Source organism: Hippocampus bargibanti, linkage group LG10, assembly GCF_051943395.1.
Source record: "Hippocampus bargibanti isolate YZ-2025 linkage group LG10, ASM5194339v1, whole genome shotgun sequence".
NCBI classification, from domain to species: domain Eukaryota; kingdom Metazoa; phylum Chordata; class Actinopteri; order Syngnathiformes; family Syngnathidae; genus Hippocampus; species Hippocampus bargibanti.
The window spans coordinates 23,350,015-23,372,079 of NC_142743.1; the positions used below are offsets into that span (position 1 = coordinate 23,350,015).

Consider the following 22,065-nt stretch of genomic DNA (forward strand, 5'->3'; position numbering starts at 1 on the left):
TCTTGATGATATCCGAGTGAGGTTTCCGTGCTTTCTCGGCGATAATACCCTCACACACTGTCCCCTGCTAGCTGCTTTTCGTTAATCCAAATCCACTGAAGTTTTTCAACCTCTTTTATTGCCTGACACCGTTGCTTAGACAACACAGAAACACCCTCATCCAAACGTAGCAATGGTCGACTTAGCATACTGGTACTGGAATGCTAAGTCACACAAACGCACACCTCCTTTGTGTTTCTTGATGATTTTCTTCTGCTCGACTGTAATTTAGTTTTGTGTCCTCTTCGGCTTAACACTAGCCTGTGGTGGGGTTTTTTTCGGTCCCAAAAAAGAAAAAATATCCACTCCATAACAAAGCAAGTCTGCACTAAGTGCACTGAAATAAAGTGGGTGTGGAACACTAGTCGCATTTGATTGAAACTGGTATACAGTGCGTTGACTTTTGTCATTTTCCACATTTTGTGTATTTCACCTGTGCCCAGAGCGCCTCAAAAGACCAGTGGAAAATTTACTGATGAACCGAGATTACCCTTTCAAAGAGCTACAAGAACAGCGAGAACTTCTACGTCAAGTCTTGCCGCTCATCCAATCGGGATATGTATGTAGTTCTCGTCATCTTGGATGTCATTTATCTCGATTTATTTCCACTACCCTGACAGGAAGATCTGACTCTTTTTGCTTCCATATTAGGGTCATCGTGTCGGAAGTGAATTTTGGAGTCTCCCCCAACGGTATGGAAATGAATTAAGTGGTATCAGAGCCACTCTGACGCAGGAAGAACAAGGCAAACGGAAACCTGTCACGATTATTGGACAACCACACAGCATACTCCAGGAATCTGGTAAACTATTTCTCTTTCTCGCTTACACAGATACCTTAATACACTGTTAGCGAATTATGTTTTGTAGTTAGTCTGTGTAAGCGCTCAGTCGGACAACAAATTCTCCCAAAAATACTTGATCAACATCGCAGGGATAATACTAGTGGGTCTCAATCTGCAGTACATATCCACCTAAAAGCTGGCAACCACACATTTGAAGACAATGAGGTTAAAATCTTAGAAAATAGATGGTTTGAAAGGGGAGTAAAAGAAGCTATTGTCATAAAACAGCAAAACCCTTCACTAATTCGCCATGGTGGGGTGGTGAGGTTCAATTTGGATTATTTTTATAACAGACTTCTTAGGCAACATAGGCTTAGTTATGCTGATGAGGTGATACCAGGGCAAATGGGGCAATCAGGCCAGTCGTAGACTCCATACTCAGGCAGGACAATAGAAGTAATCAGTCAGGACAATAGAAGTAATCAGTGTAGACGCATGGAGTAGTCCTCTGCTCCCCCCAACCTGAGAGCAGGGACCAATCATAGCAGAGTCTGGCACCGCCACCTCTGGACAGAAGTTACAGGACTAATCTTTGCTATATATTAGCTATCTAACTAGCTAGCTATCGATTAGTTATCTATTAGCTAGCTATCTAGCTCGCTAACTTTCTCTCTATTTGAGTTACTACGGGTTGAGTGAATGCTGGCGCGTGTGACCGCCGCTGCTCACCCACAGAAAAACTGATCCTGTGACTGTAAAGTGACCTTGAGAGTTTTGAAAGGGGCTTATCAATGAAATGGGTTATTTATTATTATTATTATTATTATTATTATTATTATTATTATTATTATTATTATTAGCAGTAGTAGTATGTATTTTGTTTCACACAATGTAATTGCGCTTGCTAGCAAAAACTATTCATTGGTTTTATTAGCTATCTAGCTGGCTGGCTGGCTTTCTAGCTCGCTATCTATTAGCTATATAGCTATCTCGCTGGCTGGCTTTCTATCTAGCTATCTGTTAGCTATCTGGCTGGCTAGCTATCTAGCTGGCTATCTATTGGCAATCTAGATGGCTGGTTATCTAGCTAGCTATCTATTATCTAGCTAGCTCCCGTTCTATCTATTTGGGTTACTTCCGAGTTGAGTGAACGCTGGCCCGTGTGGCTACCGCTGCTCACCCACAGAAAGACTTGATTATTTTAAGTCATATTTGTTTATATCGTTTCTTGGCATTACATAGGAATTGCTTGTCCTGAGATGCTGTGTCCAGCTTCTCAGATTTTGGACCCAAATATGGACATGCAGCAACGTGCACTTCAAGAAGTCCTACAGGGCTTGGAAATCAACAAGCAGGTAATGCTAATGAAATGGTGCCATTTAGTTCTGTCTGAATGGCTTTACTGTTTGTCTTGTCTGGTTCATCTTTACATACCAACCATCTTGTGCGTTTTCTGAGCGCTACATTGGAGTCCAGACGGCTCGAATTGATACGAAGGACTTCTTTAATCGATTGCAAACATGTATGCTTTCCTCTTCGGAACTATTTGAATCATATTCATAACTGGATGAGTAACAAGCAAGCATCTTTTTTTCCAAATCTGAACGCTCTGAAGCTATTGTTTTGATTCTGGAGCAAGGCAGTGTGTGACCAATAGTGACGTCACGAACAAGGGGGCGGGACTTTCAGAATCGCTCCAGTTGCGAGCTCATTTTGTGGCAGTTTTGGGACACTTTAAGTGGTTTTTATTGATGTTTTGCATTTGATTAAAAATATCAGCCTGCGTGCTTTGGGTATTTTAGATGCTATAAAACGTTTGTGAGTCATTTAGCCTCCGAGTCTCTTTTCAATATTTTCAATGAGTTTCGACTTGCGACCATTTTGACTTATGACCGTTTGGTCGGAACGGTCGTAAGTCGGATGTTACCTGTTTATTGTAAAAACTTCTCGTCGTCAGAATGTGCCATTTTAATTTTAGGATCTGGACAAACTAGAAGTCATTGGCTCAAGCAAACCTGTTGTGAAAGAGTGCCGCAATCTTTTCTTGAAAGCGGAAGAAAATACGAACAAGCAACGTTCAGAGGTGGAAGATGCGAGCGTGTGAGTACAATGTGCGTTTATGCCGTTGTAGCTGTCAAACAATCCGGATGAACACGATTACACTTGAATGGAAACAGTTGGAGTTGTTCATTGCTATGCATTTAATTGCTGATACGCTTGCTTCCCTGCTTTAAAGAAATAATTTTAACCTTGCAGTCTACACTCTGCCTTTGGACTATCAAAGTTGAAACGAGTCCAAATTTCACAGTTTTCTATCCATTTTCTCACTCTCTGTCATTTGTCTGTCTCTTTAAGGTTTAAACCACCTCCCCTCACTGCTGCATTCTTGACCAATCACGTGGCTTTAACCGAAGACTGGGGGCGGGGAATAGAGGACAAAAATAAGAAATAGATAGAAAGTTAACTAGCTAGCTAGCTAATAGATAACTAATCGATAGTTAGCTAGCTAGTTAGATAGCTAATATAGCAAAGATTAATCCTGTAAATTCTGTCTCTTTCTCGGCTAATACTAAAATTGAAGTAAGATAGTAATGTCCATCGATGAAAAGGTTTCTTCAGCCGTCATCTGTACTTCTTTGAAGGTGTCGGACGTTTCGCTTCTTATCCAAGAGGCTTCGTCAGCAAACTAAAATCTTTTGCTGGTAGTTTCGGCCCTATATACAGTAAAGTCTCGTTATATCGATATTGGATATATCGATAGTCCCTGTTATATCGATATTTTTTCGGAATCCCTTGAATATCGATATAACGAGACTTTACTGTATATATATCCCTACTGTCAAGACGTGGCGGTGCCAGACTCTGCTATGATTGGTACCTGCTCTCAGGTTGGGGGGAGCAGAGGACTACTCCCTGCGGCTACACTGATTATTTCTATTGTCCTGACTGATTACTGCTATTGTCCTGCCTGAGTATGGGATCTACGACTGGCCTGATTGCCCCATTTGCTCTGGTATCACCTCATCAGCATAACTAAGCCTATGTTGCCTAAGAAGTCTGTTGTACCAACGATCCAAATTGAACCTCACCCCGCCGTGGCGATTTAGTGCAGGATTTTGCTGTTTTATGAAGACGGCTTCTTTTACTCCCCTTTCAAACCATCTTTTTTCACTAATATTTTTTTTTACGACTGAATGCTTACACAGACGTAATGGCCACTATCTTCAAAAGCGAAATCAAACATTGTATGTATTTTCTGTTTTATTTTCTTCCCAGTGACATGCTGGCACGTCACGACAGTCAATCAAATACTCTCCCCATTCCTGCCATGTGGTTCGCTGGTCAACTTGCTCGCTGGACTGGAAACTCTTGTCATCAGCAAGTACGCAATGGCTTCGTTTCAGGAATGTGAAATAGTGGTCAATTGCCCCCCCGCCCCCTTGCTTTTTTCAAATACTGGTTGTGTTGACCAGGGAACGATAGGAATCAGCACAACGCTCATTTTTGAGGCTTATGTTGGACAACTAGTTTCGTCTGTCTTGGAGATATCAAATGTGGGCAACACAGCACTCCTATTTAGCTGGCAGCAGCTGCCCCTGCAGCAGAACTTCGCAAACCTTCAGTCGCAATCAAGCTGTCCACATTTCTACTTCAATAGCTCCTCAGGTACACACAACTACAACAACAACTACCGCTACCAACATTAGCATTACCTTGATAGATAGATAGAAACTTTATGTCTGACAGCACTAAGACTCTTTGAAGATAACTCAAAATACTTCATTTTCTGCCTCCATTCAGGAATCATCAATCCAGGAGAGACGCAGCAACTGGAGTTTATATTTAAGTCGGCGAGGCCGGGCATCTTAACTGAGCGGTGGCAGTTCAACACTCACCCTTTGTTGCTCCAAGGAGCCTCGATTCAGGTCACGTTGAAGGGGGTTTCACAGTTTCTGGACAGGACAGCGAGACAGAGGCAATTCCTACAGGTATGATAGACTTTTAGGAAAAACCCCTGACATCGTTATACAGAGCTGGAGTGACACCTTGAGATACGAGTTGACACAAATTCCCAGCAGACAAGTGAAGAAAGGGACACACAATGCATTTTGGGTACTTTTTTTTTCGTCTGAAAACACCGTTTTGATGGCGAAATTAGAAGGAAAACTACATAAATAACACGATGGTGAATGGTTGTGTGTTGCACCAAGACTACTATTTGATACTAGTTGACACAAATTCCCAGCAGACAAATCAGTCCATTTCCAACGGAGCTTGGGCGCCATCTTATGCTTTTTCTGGGACGCTACATTGGTGTCCAGACGCCTCAAAATGATACGGAAGGACTTCTTTAATGGATTGCAAACATGTATGCTTTCCTCTTCAGAACTATTTGAATCATATTCATAACTGGATGAGTAACAAGTAAGCATCTTCTCCCGAATCTGAACTCTCTGAAGCCATTGTTTTGATTCTGGAGCAAGGCAGTGTGTGACCAATAGTGATGTCACGAACAAGGGGGCGGGGCTTTCTGAATCTGCCCAGTTCTAAGCTCATTTTGTGGCAATTTTGGGACACAAAGTCATTTTTGGAGGGAGAAATTGACACAGTTTTCTGACTTTGAGACTGTCCTACTGATTTCTTACTTTCACCAATCACTGGTGTCTTAAAGGGGGGGGGGGGATAATAACAATGTACTTTACTGTTGTCGTTTACACAACTGTTCTGGTGTGTTTTCAGACAAAGCTGGAAGAGACAGCTAGACTGGAAGTCTGCCGGATGATTGTGTATGAAGTCCTGCGAGGAATTCACACTCCAGAAAGATCCAACTCTCCTGCGGAGCCATACATGGTCATACAAACAACACTTTCATATTTTCCCCTCATTATCTAATTTATTAGGTTATATCTGATTGTCTTGAAGTACTCACTACTCCCCCTTCCTACACTCTAAAAAGAGTTGTGTTGTCATATTACCAAACTGGGTCAATTGAGAGGTTGATAAGGGGAATATAGGACAATAGCCAGGAGTCTTAAAACCATAAACCTATTTCCTCACAGACACGGGGAAGCATAAAGTGTCTTTTGGCATTGATTCCATGTGTACAACAGTGCAAATGGGGCAATCGAGCCGGTCGTGGCACCAAACCCTGTTTACTCTATGGGAAAAAAATGTCAATGTGTGTGTTTAAATCTTCTTTGTATTTAGTTGCAATATCTTGATCGGTCAGAAGAGGACCTAAATAAGCTTTTGCAAGAAATGAATCCAGAACACATCTGGGACATCTCAAACGCATCCAAACAGGTAAAAACATGATGTGATGATGTGATGCAGCAACATATTTTTACGATGTCCATTTAGTAGCACGCGTTGGGTCATACCAAGCACCTTATTGCTGTATTTCAATTGATATTTTGACTTGGAATTTCAGGCTACGTTAACACATCCAGACCGATCACCCGCTGTAAATAGTGGTTTCATATCAATAACTTGTGATTAAAAAAAAGTCACTTAGGATCTATCCAATTTAAAACAGTTCTGTATTCCGTCATCCTGAATATCCATTTTTTTTCCCTGGACAGGATATTGCTGCGGATGATGAAATGGACAGTCACCGTGCATCAATGGAAAAATTCAATGATGATGAGCAAGATCCAAACAAACAAGATTCAACTCACACTTTAAACGACACGCAAGACAGTACAGTAGAATGAATGAATGAATGATTGAATATGCGTGGGATCACGAAAGGAGAATGTCATAAGAGATTGTACACAGAAGTGTATGAATAAAGCTTTCCCATCCTGTAGGTATGCTACAGTGAGCTATATTCCACCGCCATTGTTTCTATCCAGTGAACCGAGCGCACTTTATTTTTTTTGCAGATGGTGACCGCTAGTGTCTTTTAACACGCTAACCAGGAATTGTTTCATTTTTTTTCCAGTTCTGTAATGTTGCCAAAACAATTCTGGTGTCATCAAGGAAATGCTAGCTGAATCTTTCAAATGTTACAGATAAATGTGTAAACTAGTCAACCTTGATTCATCGCTGTCCCAAATTAGCATTTTTAGCGGATGGTGACAGCTAGTGTCTTCGAAGATGCTAGCTAGAAATTGTTTCTTTTTTTTTTTTCCAGTTCCGTCACGTTTTTAGAACAATTTTAGTGTCATCAAGACGCGTCCAGGAAATGCTAGACCAGTCCCAAGACTCAAACCAACCTCTCTTTCATCTAGAACTGCTTCATGTCACAAAGAGGGTACGGAAAGTGCTGAAGAATGAATGACTCCGTTTCTTTGTGTTGTCATATTATTTGTATATAAAAAATGGATTGAAGTTTACGCTCTTTTTGCTAACACTACAATTTATAAAGGTGAGTAAGTTGTATTTTTATAACTCATAGAAGTGGTAGAATATATATTTTTCTCCATAACTGCCAATTTCCAAGCAAAAAGAAGCATTAGCATATATATTTCTAGAGCTGGCAATTTTCTTTCCTAGTATTCAGTGACAGCCATTTTTTATTTCTGACGAAAATCTGCCTGCATTCGATCGTTTAAATTTGCTAATTTATATTTTGAAAATAATTGTTTTTTTCTGTTCTTGTTTAGAATTTCAAAAGCTTTCCAATGGTACCTTACTCGTTAAGATCTGCCAAAAATTAAGAAAGTTATGATAGTTTAAACTGTAATAAAGAACTCTGTCCCAGATTTTCATTTTTTAACTGTAATTACAGGCAGAAAATCCCCCTCATATTTCGAAAATTAAACATTCCATTATGTCCTTATTATTTATCATAGAACAATAATCTACACATCATTTTAAAGCTATTTAAATGCAATTTAATATGGTACTGTATTCGAAAATGTGTGCTGAATTATTATAGAAAAATGTCAACTCATTGATCCAAGCAACAGTCACGATTGTGGGTGCACCGCTGACGCTGCACAAAATAAACGCCCCCTTCTCACACCCCTTACTCCTCCACGCGTGTGTTCACGGTGCGTGCCGGTTAGTGATGGGAATTCCGGCTTCTTTCAGAGAGCCGGTTCTTTTGGATCGGCTTACTAAAAAGATCCGGCTCTTATGGCTCCCAAATGTTTCCGAAGTTTTTTTGTTGCTTAAATTAATTGACTACCAAAAATCATGTAAAATTATGTGAAAAACAACTACTCATATAAAAAGTGTGTATCCCAAAAAATAATTTCCCATAGGGAACCATTAAAATGAAAATAATCCGTTCCTCGGTCCCCATAAAACATAATTTTCTACTTTCTATTTTCTAAGCCTTAAAACTACACAAAATATACTTTATTTTATGTATAATAAATGTGCTATGGTATTATAATTAAAGAAATAAACTACTGTGTAATAAAGTGGTTTTGTTTTGTTTGCGAACGACACGTCACTCATTGAGGCAGCTCCGTGTACAAAAAAAAGTATGTAAGGTAAAGTTTGTATGCCGAAGTAAAATTTTCGTAAATGTAATGTTCGTAAACCGAAAAGTTCGTAAACCAAGGTATCACTTTATGTCTTTCATTGAACTGTTTTTCTAACCCCTCCCCCTTCTCACTGCTGCATGTGTCTAATTCTCCCCTCCCTCCCTGGACCACGGATCTCCACCAATCACGTGCGGCTTTAACCGAAGACTGGGGGCGGGGAATAGAGGGGGAAAAAAAGTCGGCTCCCATTTCCGGCTCCTTAAGAGCCGGCTCTCATCGTTCACTTCAGAGAACCGCCTCGTTCGCGAACGACACATCACTAGTACCGGTGAGTGAGATCTGAAGATTTAGCAGGTTAGCTACAACACGTCTTTTATGCCAATGTGACCACTTTTTATCGCACCAGAACGTGGACTAGTACACTGCGAACGTCCTTTTGGGATCTCTGAACTGAGTCTGCGTGATATCATCGCTGCGTGGACGGTTGACTGTGGTCACGCGGCAGGGAGGACATCATCATCATCTTGGACCTGCAAGGTTGGGTGAAGGCAGTGCGGCGAGGGAAGAATGAGCGATGGGAAAGGTAAACGAAACGAGATTCTATTTTTTTATCTGCTCGATTAGTTTCCAATTCTGTATCTTGAATCCAGACACGTATACGTTGCGTGGGGGAGCGAGTGGGATGTGACCGTTCCTTTTGGGGGTGGTTGGGCGGGCGTTGGGAACACGATGAAGAGCACGATGGACGACCTGCCGTGATACCTGAAACACGCAGTATAAGAGACTGCTTTCCACAAGCGTTCCCGCTGCCGTGTAACGTAGTGACGTGTAGGCATGTGACCAGAACACACTACATCAGTTCCTGGACTCACTGCATCACACCAACTGGGCCGTGGCAACGAGGTTTGGACGGTCACACTTAAAGGTCAAAGGATGAGTTACCAATTATTGTTATTTTTTTTTCACTGCCTGTTTTTTTCGCTCCTGTTTCATGTTGTTTGCGCAAGTTTTGGGGCATGATCAGGGTGTCATTTAAAGGACAACTGACACCGTCCATAATTTGTAAAATGGCTTCAAATGACTTCTACTGAGCGCATTTGACAAAGATTCCACCGCGTATAGCTATATTTTACGTTTTAAGACAGGCGCTGAATATTGAAGTCTTGTTTTCAAGTTGATGACGATGCCCTAAGTGACGTCACGGAGGGAACGCCCCTGACCGAGAAAGCAACACACAATGCATTTTGGGTACTTTTTTTTCGTCTGAAAACACCATGTTGATGGCGAAATTAGAAGGAAAACTACATAAATAACACGATGGTGAATCGTTGTGTGTTGCACCAAGACTACTATTTGATACTAGTTGACACAAATTCCCAGCGGACAAATCAGCCCATTTCCAACAGAGCTTGTGCGCCATCTTGTGCATTTTCTGGGCGCTACATTGGAGTCCAGATGGCTGGAATTGATACGGAAGGACTTCTTGAATCGATGTCAAACATTTATGCTTTCCTCTTCAGAACTATTTGAATCATATTCATAACTGGATGAGTCACAAGAAAGCATCTTTTTCCGAATCTGAACTCTCTGAAGCCATTGTTTTGATTCTGGAGCAAGGCAGTTTGTGAAGAAGTATCCTGGCGTGACGTCACGCACGAGGGGGCGGGACTTTCTAAATCTGCCCAGTTCCAAGCTCATTTTGTGGCAGTTTTGGGACACTTTAAGTCATTTTTATTGGTGTTTTTCATTTGACTAAAAATATCCTACTGCGTGTTTTGGGTATTTTAGATGCTATAAAACGTTTTTCTGATGTCAGTTAGGAAACCAAAAAAAAAATGGTGTCGGTTGTCCTTTAACATTACATCTTCAACCCTTTGTTTCAATTATGTGAGTGTGAATGGTTTGTGCCCCTTTGGAATTGACTGGCAAGCTGTCAAATGGAGTGATGTCAAAATAAACTGCATCATACCGATAGCTATAACAATTAGTTCACCTTATGAGAAAGCCAATGATAAACATCATGATCATCACACACTCTATGATGCAATGCAGGCTGAAATTAGAAGCAACATTACAAGCCGATGGATATTTGTGTCACTTGATAGTGTAGTGATTTACTTGCCTGACTCTTACAAAGCAGCGTAAGTTCAATTCCCACTGAATGAATGTGACTGAACAGTTGTCTGTCTAATGTGACCTGGGACTACTTACTGACAAGTCTAGCACGTCGTGTACCTTTCAACTAAAGTCAACTAGCGTTAGCTCCCAGTAGGAACAGGATAAGTCTGGATGAATGGATGAAATCTGCTGTGTTGTGTAGTAGTCGTTGATGGCGTTGTTAAATGAAGTTTTTTTTTTATGTTGGGCTGTCTTCCCAACATTTCAAATTCAGTGCTTTGGGGAACACAGAGTAATAAACCAGTACCAAAGTAGACGGTTTTTCCCATTTAAAGGACAACGACACCATTTTTTTGTTTCCTAACTGACATCAGAAAAACACCACACCAGGACATCTTGCTTTGCTCTAGATTCAAAACAATGGCTTCTGATTTGGAGAAGATTCTTTTTTGTCACTCATCCAGTTATGAATATGATTTAAATAGTTCTGAAGAGGAAAGCATACATGTTTGCAATCGATTAATGAAGTCCTCCCGTATCAATTCGAGCAGTCTCAAATATAGCGTCCCAGAAAATGCACAAAATGGCGCCCAAGCTCCGTTGGAAATGGGCTGATTTGACTGCTGGGAATTTGTGTCAACTAGTATCAAATAGTAGTCACACAATGATTCACCATCACAATATTTATGTGCTTTCCTTCTAATTTCGCCATCAACACGAAGTTTTCAGACCAAAAAAAGTACTTGAAATGCATTCTGTGTCGCTTTCTCGGTCAGGGGCGTTCCCTCCGTGACGTCACGTCAGGAATTGTCATCAACTCGAAAACAAGACTTCCTGAAAATCAGCGCGAGTCTTAAAATGTAAAATATAGCTATATGCCATGGAATCTTTGTAAAATATGCTCAGTATAAGTCATTTGAAGCCATTATACAAATTATGGACACAACTTGTCCGGAGGCGTCGGTTGTCCTTTAAGGTGTCCTTGAGCAAGGCATTCTAATCTAACCCAGTTTGTATTCCAACTCCTGCAAAACCCAAACACTGCTCCATCTTATCGCTCATGGTCTTCGGAGCACTGACGACGACTGTCATTGGTTACTTGGTCCAATCTTCTGGAATGCCTGAAAAATGTCTATATGTATATAATAATATTATATATTATGTAATATATATATTGTAATATTATTATTCTCAGTTTTTCTGTGGATGAGCACCGGCAGCCACACACACCATCGTTCACTCAACCCTCAAATAACTCAAATAGATAAAAAACTAGCTAGCTAGCTACTATATAACTAACAGATAGCCAGGCCGCTAGCCAGCTAGTTAACAGATAGCTAGATACTAGATAGCTAATAGACAGCCAGCCAGCTAGCCAGCTAATAGATAGCTTTCCAGCTTGATAGATAGCTAACAGATAGCCAGCTAGCTAGATAATAGATAGCCAGTCAACTAGCTAGCCAATAGACATCCAATAGATAGCCAGCCAGATGGATAGATAGCTAATAGATAGCCAGCCAGATGGATAGATAGCTAATAGATAGCCAGCCAGCCCGCTAGATAACTAACAGATAGCCTGCCATTAGCCTGGATAGATAGCTAATAGATAGATAGCTAGATAACTAACTTAAAATGGCACCGTGTGTTAAAATTATCAGTGATTGAGTTAAATTACCAACTGGAACATTCACATCTTCTGTACAGGAGCCCCCCCTCACCCCCACCACGATTAGGTCCCTTGTGTACGCTTTGAACCATTTTAATTGAAAATGATGTTGTGTTCACTGACCTCAATAAGCTAAGCTATGAAGAAGCTTCATCAGACACCTGATTGCCAGTGCTTCTGACCTACTTCCTCCAGAGTGCGCACTAAAAATGTGAGCCACTCGTTCTTACTACCAACAATAATTATTTGAATTGGGAATAACTTAATCAATTGCCATACGCGTTAACAAATCAAAGAGCTGACTTTAAAGGACAACCGACACCACCGGATTAGATGCGTCCGTAATTTGGAAAATCACTTCAAATGAGTTCTATTGAGCGCATTTTCAGAAGATTCCATCGCATATAGCTATATTTTACGTTTTAAGACTCGCGCTGAATATTCAGGAAGTCTTGTTTTCGACTTGATGACGATGCACTTAGTCAGAGCTCCCCAACCCCCGGGCCGGTCCGTGGGTCATTTAGTACCGGTCCGCGCAGAAAGAATAAATAATTTACACAATTTCCGTTTTATTTATTATCTGAGTGAGTATTATCCGAACTATGTTTTGATCCTTCAGTGACGTCACGTACGGACTCGTCACCAACTCGAAAACCAGACTTCCTGAATATACAGTGTTAGTCTTAAAACGTAAAATATAGCTATATGCGGTGGAATCTTTGTAAAATACACTCTGTAGAAGTTATTTGAAGTGATTTTACAAATTATGGACGCAACTTGTCCGGAGGTGTCGGTTGTCCTTTAAACCTTCAGTCTGTGTTCTTTTTTTTCAGCTTCACCTTTTGAAGGCTTGCTCTTCACTTACTATCACTCTGACTCCTCCATCACCTGTCAATATGACAAGCTCAGCCCTAAGGAGGCAGGTGAAGAACATAGTGCACAACTATTCCGAAGCAGAGATTAAGGTACTGTGTGCTCTTTGTATATGGCTGTAAACATTTTAGTCAGTCATAAATATTTCATAGTTTTAGTTAACACAAAAGTCTAAAAGGTTTTAGGCTTACATTACTTTTGTTTTGGTAGAAAGTCTACCAAATAGAGCAGTGTCGTATTTAGCAGCCATCTTTGTTTTGGTCTTTGGATGATAAAATGTTCGTTATTCTTAAAAAACATTTTAGTCAGTCATCAATATTTCAGTGTTTTAGTTAACACAAAAGTCAAAAAGGTTTTAGGCTTACATTACTTTTGTTTTGGTAGAAAAATCTACAAAATAGAGTAGTGCCGTATTTGGCAGCCATCTTTGTTTTGGTCTTTGAATAATAAAATGCCAATTACTCTTAAAAACAGTTTAGTCAGTCATGACCATTTTGTGTTTGGGAGCCTTTTACTTAGCGAGTTGCTTGTTCTGTTGCCACAAGGGGACATTAGTCTTCTTGTGCCAGTCCCAAGCCCGGATAAATACGGAGGGTTGTGTCAGGAAGGGCATCCGACGTAAAAGCGTGGCCAAAGCAAACATACGAATCAAACCTCTGAAAATGGAGGACTTTGTATACACAGAGATAGATGATGAGGATCAATTAAAAAACAAAAAAAAACGCAAGTCATTGTTCATCCCCTGCTGGTTGGTAGGTTCGCGAGGCAACCTCAAATGATCCATGGGGTCCATCATCATCTCTCATGTCAGAAATCGCTGATCTGACCTTCAACGTGGTGGCTTTTGCCGAAGTCATGGGCATGGTGTGGAAGCGCATCAATGACAGCGGCAAGAACTGGAGGCATGTCTACAAGGTAAATCATAATAACATAATACATTTCATTTATAAGCGCCTTTCAAAACTCTCAAGGACATTTTACAGTCACAGTATATTTTTTTTCTGCGGGTGAGCAGTGGCAGCCACACGCGCCAGCGTTCACTCAACTCGGAAGTAACATTAAGTTAAAAAATAATAATAATACAAATAATATGACACAAAGACACTCTGTTGCAATATCACAACTACTAAGATGTACAACCCAGAGCTCCTTGAGACACTATGCAAAAACCTATCCATTCCATCAAGCCATCAATAACCATCACAAAGGGTAATAAAACGACTTTATTATACTGTACAGTTTATTTCTTTAATTACAATACCATCACACATTTATTATACATAAAATAAGGTATATTATGTGTAGTTTTGAGGCTTATTTAGTTGGAAAATTATGTTTTACGGGGACCTGGGAACGGATTATTCTCATTTTAATGGTTTTCTATGGGAACTTAATGTTTGGAATGCACATTTTTCACTTTACAGCCACTTTCTGGGAATTAAGTTCGTAAGCCAATGTATTTGTATTTATGTAATAGCATAACTTTTGATTTTGTTGTTATATCAGATCTGGTTTATAAAAAGACATTATTTTCTGATTCGCTTCTGTAGCAAATGTGTAATATTGAGTAGTGTGTATTCTAATTTCAGTCCCTGACTCTTTTGGACTATCTGCTGAAGACTGGATCGGAGAGAGTGGCTCAACAGTGTCGAGGGAATGCCTTCACTATTCAGGTTCATCAAAGCCGCCACAGAAACAGTTCAGCAATATTGTGTACAATACAATACAATACAATACAATACAATAATACATTTCATTTCATAAGCGCATTTCAAAACTCTCAAGGTCACTTTACAGTCACAGTCGCTAATAGATAGCTACATATAAGGCCCAAAAACAAAAAAAAAGCAAAATGACCTAAAATGTATTTAGAACAGAAATAAAAAAAGGCACATATTATAATTTGAAACACTGTCCGGAATTTTACCCAAATAATCCACAGTAATGTTTATTTATGTCTTGGTTTAGACGCTTCGTGATTTTCAATATGTGGACCGGGATGGCAGAGACCAAGGGGCCAATGTCCGAGAAAAAGCACGGCAACTGGTGGGCCTTCTACGGGATGAAGACCGTCTTCGTCAAGAGAGAACTCAAGCTCTGAAGACGAAAGAGCGAATGGCAGGGGGAGCCGGTACCGGTGGAGGCGCCATGTATGGGGGAATACCTCCATCCTATCATCCAGGCAGGCGAACCAGCCAGCCCAGTATGGCTGTACTCTACGGGGAAGAGTTAAGCCGTTCTCGAGGTTCTCCATCATCCTTTAACTGTGAGTGTTGCGTTGATTCTTAAAGGACAACCGACACCATTTCCTTGTGTCTTTTTTTTTCGGTCAGGGGGTGGTCCTTTCGTGACGTCACGTCACCAACTCAAAAACAAGACTTTCTGAATATTCAGAGCGAGTCTTAAAATGTAAAATATAGCTACATGCGGTGGAATCTTTGTAAAATACGCTCAGTAGAAGTCATTTGAGGTCATTTTACAAATTATGGACGCAACTTGTCCTGAAGTGTCGGTTGTCCTTTAAATTTGCATTGGGATCTTGACTGAATTCAGGAAGCATCACACTGCATTTGTTGTCCTTGAGCTTCGGCTATTTTCACTAAATACACGTAGGTATGCGCACATCCAAACACATGGCCATTCCGTCCTCATTGCCCCTCAGCAGCCTCGTCTTCATCTCCGTGGGGTACTTCGGGACTGGAACAGGCTCGACCTCAAACAACTGGGGAAGAGGAACTCCAACTTCAGCTAGCTTTAGCCATGAGCAGAGAGGAGAATCAGAAGGTAAAAGAGCAGTTCACCAACTCCATTGATTGCATGCATAATAATAATAATAATAATAATAATAATAATAATAATAATAATCCACATGAGCCAGCGTTCACTCAACACGGAAGTAACCCAAATAGATAGAACGCGAGCTAGCTATATAATAGATAGTTAATAGATAGCTAGCTAGATAACCAGCCAGCTAGATTGTCAATAGATAGCTAGCCAGCCAGATAGCTAACAGATAGCTAGCTAGAAAGCCAGCCAGCGAAATAGCTATATAGCTAATAGATAGCCAGCTAGATAGCCAGCCAGCTCGATAGCTAATAAAACCAATGAACAGTTTTGCTAGCAAGCGCAATTACCTTATGTGTGAAACAAAATAATAATAATAATAATAATAATAATAATAATAATGAATTTAATTTCTAAGCGCTTTTCAAAAAACTCAAGGTCACTACAGTCACAAGATAAGTTTTTCTGTAGGTGAGCAGCGGCAGCCACAAGCGCCAGCGTTCACTCACCCCGGAAGTTACTCAAATAGATAGAAAGCTAGCTATCTAGCTAATAGATAGCTAATAGCTAGCTAGAAATATAGCTTGCCAGCCAGCATATAGCTAGCTAGCCAGCTAATAAATAATAATACATCAGCTGTAAGCAATAAAACATAGATCTTTTAATTGGTTTGTCTTTTCCACGAACCGCTAATGCTAATGAGCTCTTCCTGTGCGGGAGTTTCAAGTCCTAAATTACTTCTGTGACAAAGGAGTTTCCCAAGTCCTAAATTCTGTCCAAGGCCAGATCTCCTAGATCACAGGTGTCAAAGTAAAGGCCTGCGGGCCAAATCCGGCCCGCCACATCATTTTTTTTCGGCCCGCGAAAGCAAATCAAACTTGTTAATTTCCATGATGATTGCTAAAATCTGAGCCAAAATTTCATATTTTTGGATGTCAACCACAATAAGTCATTAGAGCACACAGCAAATTAATGAATAACTTGTTTTCAAATCTGAAGTCAAGAATAATAGGTTGTAAAGTGTCCTTGGGTGTTTTGAAAGGCGCTTGAAATAAAATGTATTATTATTATTAACAGGCTGTGTCAGTTTAATTCAGATTGACCGCAGGCCATCTGCGCCTTCACTGTGGGCCTATTGTTCGGGTTGGCCAGCTAAGCATGGGACTCTTAAATATGATCACTTCGATTCTGTCTCATATCTAAGAGTATCTCATTGAATGAAATGCACCAGTGCAACATCATGCCTACACGAATGTATTACAGCATATGTATGAAAAAAAGTGATTGCTTGATTCCGATTCAGATTGATTCAGTTCACTCGGTCAAATCCATGCATCTTTCTCAAAGATCAAGTGCTCATTGATCACATCAATGATGGCGCCCCTGCAGGAGCAGCACTGTCGCCAAGGAGACGAGTCTGTCCTGCGGAAGGTCCTGGATGAGAGCAAGAGAGCCAGCCAGTCAGGAACGCAGGAAGTGAGTATGAAAACATTTTTGGATTGGATTGGATTGGATTGGATTAGCCTTTATTAGTCTCGCAGTGGAGAAATGTACATTTCACAGCAGCAACGTTATGGAAGGAAGAGGAAAGGAAAGGAAGAAGTAGAAAAACAAAATACAGTAGCTGCTGGAAAGGCAGGCACTCTCGCGGCGCCAACTTGAAGTCAAAAGAACAAAAAATAACAAAATACAGTGATACCTTGGTTTACGAACTTTTCGGTTTACGAATGTTAAATTTATGAAAATTTTACCTTGGCATACGAACTATTTTTTGGGATACACATGGAGCGCCACAATGAGTAATGTGTCGTTCGCGAACGAGCCCGTTCTAACAAGAAAATGGCGGCCGACTGTTTTGTCCCGTATTCCCCGCCCCCAGTCTTTGGTTAAAGCCATGTGATTGGTCAAGAACGCAGCAGCGAGCGGAGGTGGTTTAAACATTAAAGAGACAGGCAGACGACAGAGAGAGAGTGGATAGAAAACAGTGAAATTTGGACTTGTTTCAACTTCATAGTTCAAAGGCAGAGTGTAGACTGCAAGGTTAAAATTCCCATCAATCAGGCTCCACAAATAACCCGCACAAGCCTTCTGTACACTTGATGCAAAAAGCTATCAACCCAGCTAAACAGAACACAATTGATGAGGAACAGGGTAAAATTATCGCAGAGAAAGCACCTCCAAGGGATCAAGATGGTGAAAGAAGAAGGCTACGTTCCTCATCGAGTGTTTCATGCTGATGAACCGGCCACTCCATTGGCCAGGGGGCGGGGAATAGAGGACCAAAACAAGCCGGCTGCCATTTTCTTGTTACGAGAACGGGCTCGAATGACACAGCACTCATTGTGGCAGCGCCGTGTGTATCCCGAAAAATAGTTTGTATGCCAAGGTAAAATGTTCATAAATGTAACGTTCGTAAACCGAAATGTTTGTAAGCCAAGGGGTTCGTAAACCGAGGTATCACTGTATGTGATTGCTGCTCTAATAGTCGACCACGCTGGACCTAGTGGACTTCCTTGGTGCATCCTCTGAGAAGCCACCACCACCTAGTGACCCCTGGGACTCTGCCGGGCCTTCCTGTAACATAACTTCTGATCCTTGGGATTCTGTAGGTGAGTGTCTGTGTGTGAGTTTTCACACGTACATATTGTATGTGTTGTTTCCAAAATGTATTTCATCCACCTATACAGCCAACATAGCCCCCCCAGAGCCACCCACGGATGCTGCGAATCCGTGGGCCGCATATCCCAACTCGCATAGCGAGCTGTGGGAAGCGGTACCCGCCGGCAGCCCTGCAGTTGCTCCAACGTGGGATGGGACCTCTGGGCCCGGTATCTTCCAGAATCACTTGTTTATTTTCTTAACCCCCTTTAAAGACAACCGACGTCTCCGGACAAGTTGTGTCCATAATTTGTAGAATCACTTTAAATGACTTCTACTGAGCGTATTTTACAAAGATTCCACCGCATATAGCTATATTTTACCTATTAAGACTCGCGCTGAATATTCAGGAAGTCTTGTTTTCGAGTTGATGACGATGCCTGGCGTGACGTCACTGAAGGAACGCCCCTGACCGAGAAAGCGACACACAATGCATTTTGGGTACTTTGTTTGGTCTGAAAACTTCATGTTGATCCGTGTTGATGGCGAAATTAGAAGCAAAAAAACAAATAACGCAATGGTGAATCGTTGTGTGTTGCTACTATTTGATACTAGTTGACACAAATTCCCAACAGACAAATCTGCCCATTTTCAACAGAAATGTTTCCTAACTGACATCATAAAATCGTTTTATAGCAACTAAAATACCCAAAACACGCAGGCTGATATTTTTAGTCAAATGCAAAACACCAATAAAAATGACTTCAAGTGTCCAAGTGGCCAGTTTCAGAAGGTCCCGCCCCCTTGTTCGTGACGTCACGCCAAGACGTCTTGCCTTGCTGGAGAATCAAAACAATGGCTTCAGATTCGGAGAAGATGCTTTCTTGTTACTCATCCAGTTATGAATATGATTCAAATAGTTCTGAAGAGGAAAGCATACATGTTTGCAATCGATTAATGAATTTATTCCGTGCCATTTTGAGGTATTTGGGGGCGGGAAATGTAGCTCCAAAAAGAGGCAGAAAATGGCGACAAAGCTCCGTGTAAGGAATTAATCAGCCCGTTTCCACAGGCTGATTAATTCCTTACACAGAGCTTTGTCGCCCTCTTCTGCCTCTTTTTGGTACAACACAAAGTTTTCAGACCAAACAAAGTACAGAAAAATGCATTGACGTAATGGAACTACTGCTCCAATGTGTCCTTTTTTCGGTCAGGGGCGTTCCTTCAGTGACGTAACGTACGGACTCATCACCAACTCAAAACAAGACTTCCTGAATATTCAGCGCGAGTCTTAAAACGTCAAATAGAGCTATATGCAATGGAATCTTTCTAAAATACGCTCAGTAGAAGTCATTTGAAGCCATTTTACAAATTATGGACACAACTTGTCCGGAGATGTCGCTTGTCCTTTAAGGATCGTAAGCAATGGTCGACTTTTATTTCATATTGCTTTTCAACAATGACAATCGTCTGCAGATTCTGACCTACGTGGGTCCGCGGATATGTTCTCTGGACCTACTCCGAGGACCGATCCCATCAAGAATGAAACTCTGGTCAAACCCCAGTTCAACGGACGGGACGCCGACAGTCCAGAGATGTTTGATCTGTCACGACTCGCACCTCCTATCAGCAGTACGTCACGTGTATGTAAGACCCCCGAGACCTTCCTTGGACCAACGGGGGCTTCGTTGGTCAATTTGGATGCACTGATACCTCCGAACAAGACGCATAACAATCCATTCCTCTCGGGTAACTGCTTTGAGATAACTTATGAGGATAGCGTTCACAATTCAACGTTTCGGTTTCTAACCAACAACCCTCTCCACAGGTCTGAGCGCGCCATCTTCCACCAACCCCTTCCACTGTGACCAGCCTCGCCTTACCCTCAATCAAATGCGTCCGTCTTCCACATCTCCACTTCCTGCGCACATGCTCTGCTACAGTCCGTCACTTCCACTCTCTCTCCATCACAGGGGGGTAGGCCTTCCTTCCTCGCACGCCCAGTCTCCCACCAGACTTATGGAACTTCCCTCAAACCTCCCCCAGCCTCTGCTCCCTATCTGTCCCCAAGCACAGACATACAACCACAATCCATTCCTCTGAGACTTCTTATATAGTGCTTTAACAACAGCTGTAGCTGTAACAAAGCGCTAACTGTCGTTGTTATCAATTTTGGCTGCCGCTGCTCACCCACAGAAAAACTGATCGTGTTACTGTAAAGTGACTTTGAGAGTTTTGAAAGGCGCTTATAAATGAAATTTATTATTATTATTATTATTATTAGTATTATTATTATTATTATTATTATTATTATTATTATTATTTTGCTCATATGCTAGCTAGCTATTTGCTATCTATTAGCCAGCTGGCTGGCTATATGGCTATCTATCTACTATCTGGCTATCAGGCTAGCTAGCCGGATGCACATGAAAAAATGAATACATTAAAAAAAAGACCAAAACATTTTTCCTATTTTTTAGGAGAGGATGGGCATTCACGATAAATAAGTGTGTAAAAAAAATACATATATACAAATAAATAAAAAAGACCAAAATAAATAAATACATAAATAAATAGATAAATAAATAAATACATATTTTTTATTTTCATTTTTTACTTTATGTTATGTATGTTTGAGTGAAAGCTAGCGCATGTGGCTGCCACTGCTCACCCGTAGAAAAAAAAATATCTTGTGACTAAAGTGACCTTGAAGGTTTTGAAAGGCGCTTATTAATGAAATGTATGTATTATTATTATTATTATTATTGTTATTATTACAATCACGTTCATAAATTCTCATCTTCATGTGGTAGCTAGATAGCTATATAGCAAATCTAGCTAGCTACCTAGCTGTCTACCTGTCTGGCTACCTAGCTATCTATCTATTAGATATTTAGCTAGCTAGCTATCTAGCTGGCTATCTGTTTACTAGCTATTGGCAAGCCAGCTAGCTTTCTATCTATTTGAGTTCTTCTGGGTTGAGTGAACGCTGCCGCGTGTGGCTGCCACTGCTCACCCACAGAAAAAAAACTATACTGTGACATTAAAGTGACCTTGAGAGTTTTGAAAGGCGCTTATAAATGAAATGTATTATTATTATTATTATTATTTTGCTCTTCCTATTTACACAGTAATTCTAGACTGCAACATGAGCCTGAATCAGTGTCAATATCTCTGCTTACATGTGAAATGGATCAAACGTGGACTTGATGTATTTGTGTCTGCCGCAAGACACACCCGCTGCTATATGTAACTGAAGCTAAATCTCTGAGAGTACTGCAAAATAAAATGATATGACCGGCATGGAAACTGTTTTTTTCTTCTTTCATTTAAATATAATAATAAACGTGAATCCATTGTGTATTTTCATACAACTTTATTAGCAGAGTCCTGGTAACATCGCGCCAACAACAACAACAACAACATGTGTAACGTCGTCTCTGCCCCTTAACGCTCTATGGTCACCATGGTAATGTTTAAACGTACATTCAAAATAAGATACAGCACAAAAACAAGTCCAAAGAACGTGAAAAATACAACTCTCTACAACTGAATCAGTGGGACCCCTGTCGATCGCGAAATTAGAAGGAAAACTACATAAATAACGCAATGGTGAATCGTTGTGTGTCTATGAGTTATAAAAATACAATTTATCTTTATAAATAAATTTCATCAATGCTGTATGTTGCCGGTTGACGGTTCTCTTGTTTCTATTTATAACTGTATTTTACTTGTTGTATTCTATTTGTGATTGTATTTTATTT

General features: G+C 40.7%; 2 protein-coding genes across 11 annotated transcripts in view; both read left to right on the forward strand.

Moving 5' to 3' along the window:
- mycbpap (mycbp associated protein) overlaps positions 1-6,632 on the forward strand; it is a 28,016-nt gene extending 21,384 nt beyond the window's left edge. For 7 of the 8 annotated variants that reach the window (XM_089005363.1, XM_089005364.1, XM_089005366.1 and 4 more), the window contains 10 exons: positions 483-598; positions 691-841; positions 2,066-2,178; positions 2,802-2,923; positions 4,100-4,205; positions 4,297-4,489; positions 4,625-4,812; positions 5,564-5,674; positions 6,032-6,127; positions 6,406-6,632. In XM_089005363.1, coding sequence (XP_088861489.1) covers positions 483-598; positions 691-841; positions 2,066-2,178; positions 2,802-2,923; positions 4,100-4,205; positions 4,297-4,489; positions 4,625-4,812; positions 5,564-5,674; positions 6,032-6,127; positions 6,406-6,537 — 1,328 coding nt within the window. In that variant the 3' untranslated portion in view covers positions 6,538-6,632. Of the gene's footprint in view, positions 1-482; positions 599-690; positions 842-2,065; positions 2,179-2,801; positions 2,924-4,099; positions 4,206-4,296; positions 4,490-4,624; positions 4,813-5,563; positions 5,979-6,031; positions 6,128-6,405 lie in introns of those variants that run through there. The other variant, XM_089005365.1, reaches the window with a different exon arrangement.
- A 133-nt stretch (positions 6,633-6,765) lies between these two features.
- epn3b (epsin 3b) lies at positions 6,766-21,598 on the forward strand. Of its 3 annotated transcripts, none has more exons than XM_089005371.1 (12): positions 6,766-8,590; positions 8,669-8,845; positions 12,880-13,011; positions 13,676-13,834; positions 14,509-14,592; positions 14,888-15,185; positions 15,582-15,703; positions 17,093-17,179; positions 18,189-18,312; positions 18,391-18,531; positions 19,778-20,050; positions 20,130-21,598. In XM_089005371.1, the coding sequence occupies exons 2-12, from the start codon at positions 8,837-8,839 to the stop codon at positions 20,402-20,404; spliced, it is 1,704 nt and encodes a 567-aa protein (XP_088861497.1). In that variant the 5' UTR covers positions 6,766-8,590; positions 8,669-8,836; the 3' UTR covers positions 20,405-21,598. The 3 variants fall into 3 exon arrangements, with proteins under 3 accessions (XP_088861497.1, XP_088861499.1, XP_088861500.1); XM_089005373.1 differs by having other exon boundaries at positions 15,585-15,703; XM_089005374.1 differs by lacking the exon at positions 18,391-18,531.
- Positions 21,599-22,065: the final 467 nt, after the last annotated feature.

What these genes read in the sequence shown, in the direction of transcription:
- epn3b (XM_089005371.1), top strand. An exon ending in GCAGAGAGGAGAATCAGAAG is followed by an intron (nt 15,704 to 17,092) that starts GTAAAAGAGCAG and finishes GCGCCCCTGCAG; the next exon opens with GAGCAGCACTGTCGCCAAGG. An exon ending in TGATCCTTGGGATTCTGTAG is followed by an intron (nt 18,313 to 18,390) that starts GTGAGTGTCTGT and finishes CCACCTATACAG; the next exon opens with CCAACATAGCCCCCCCAGAG.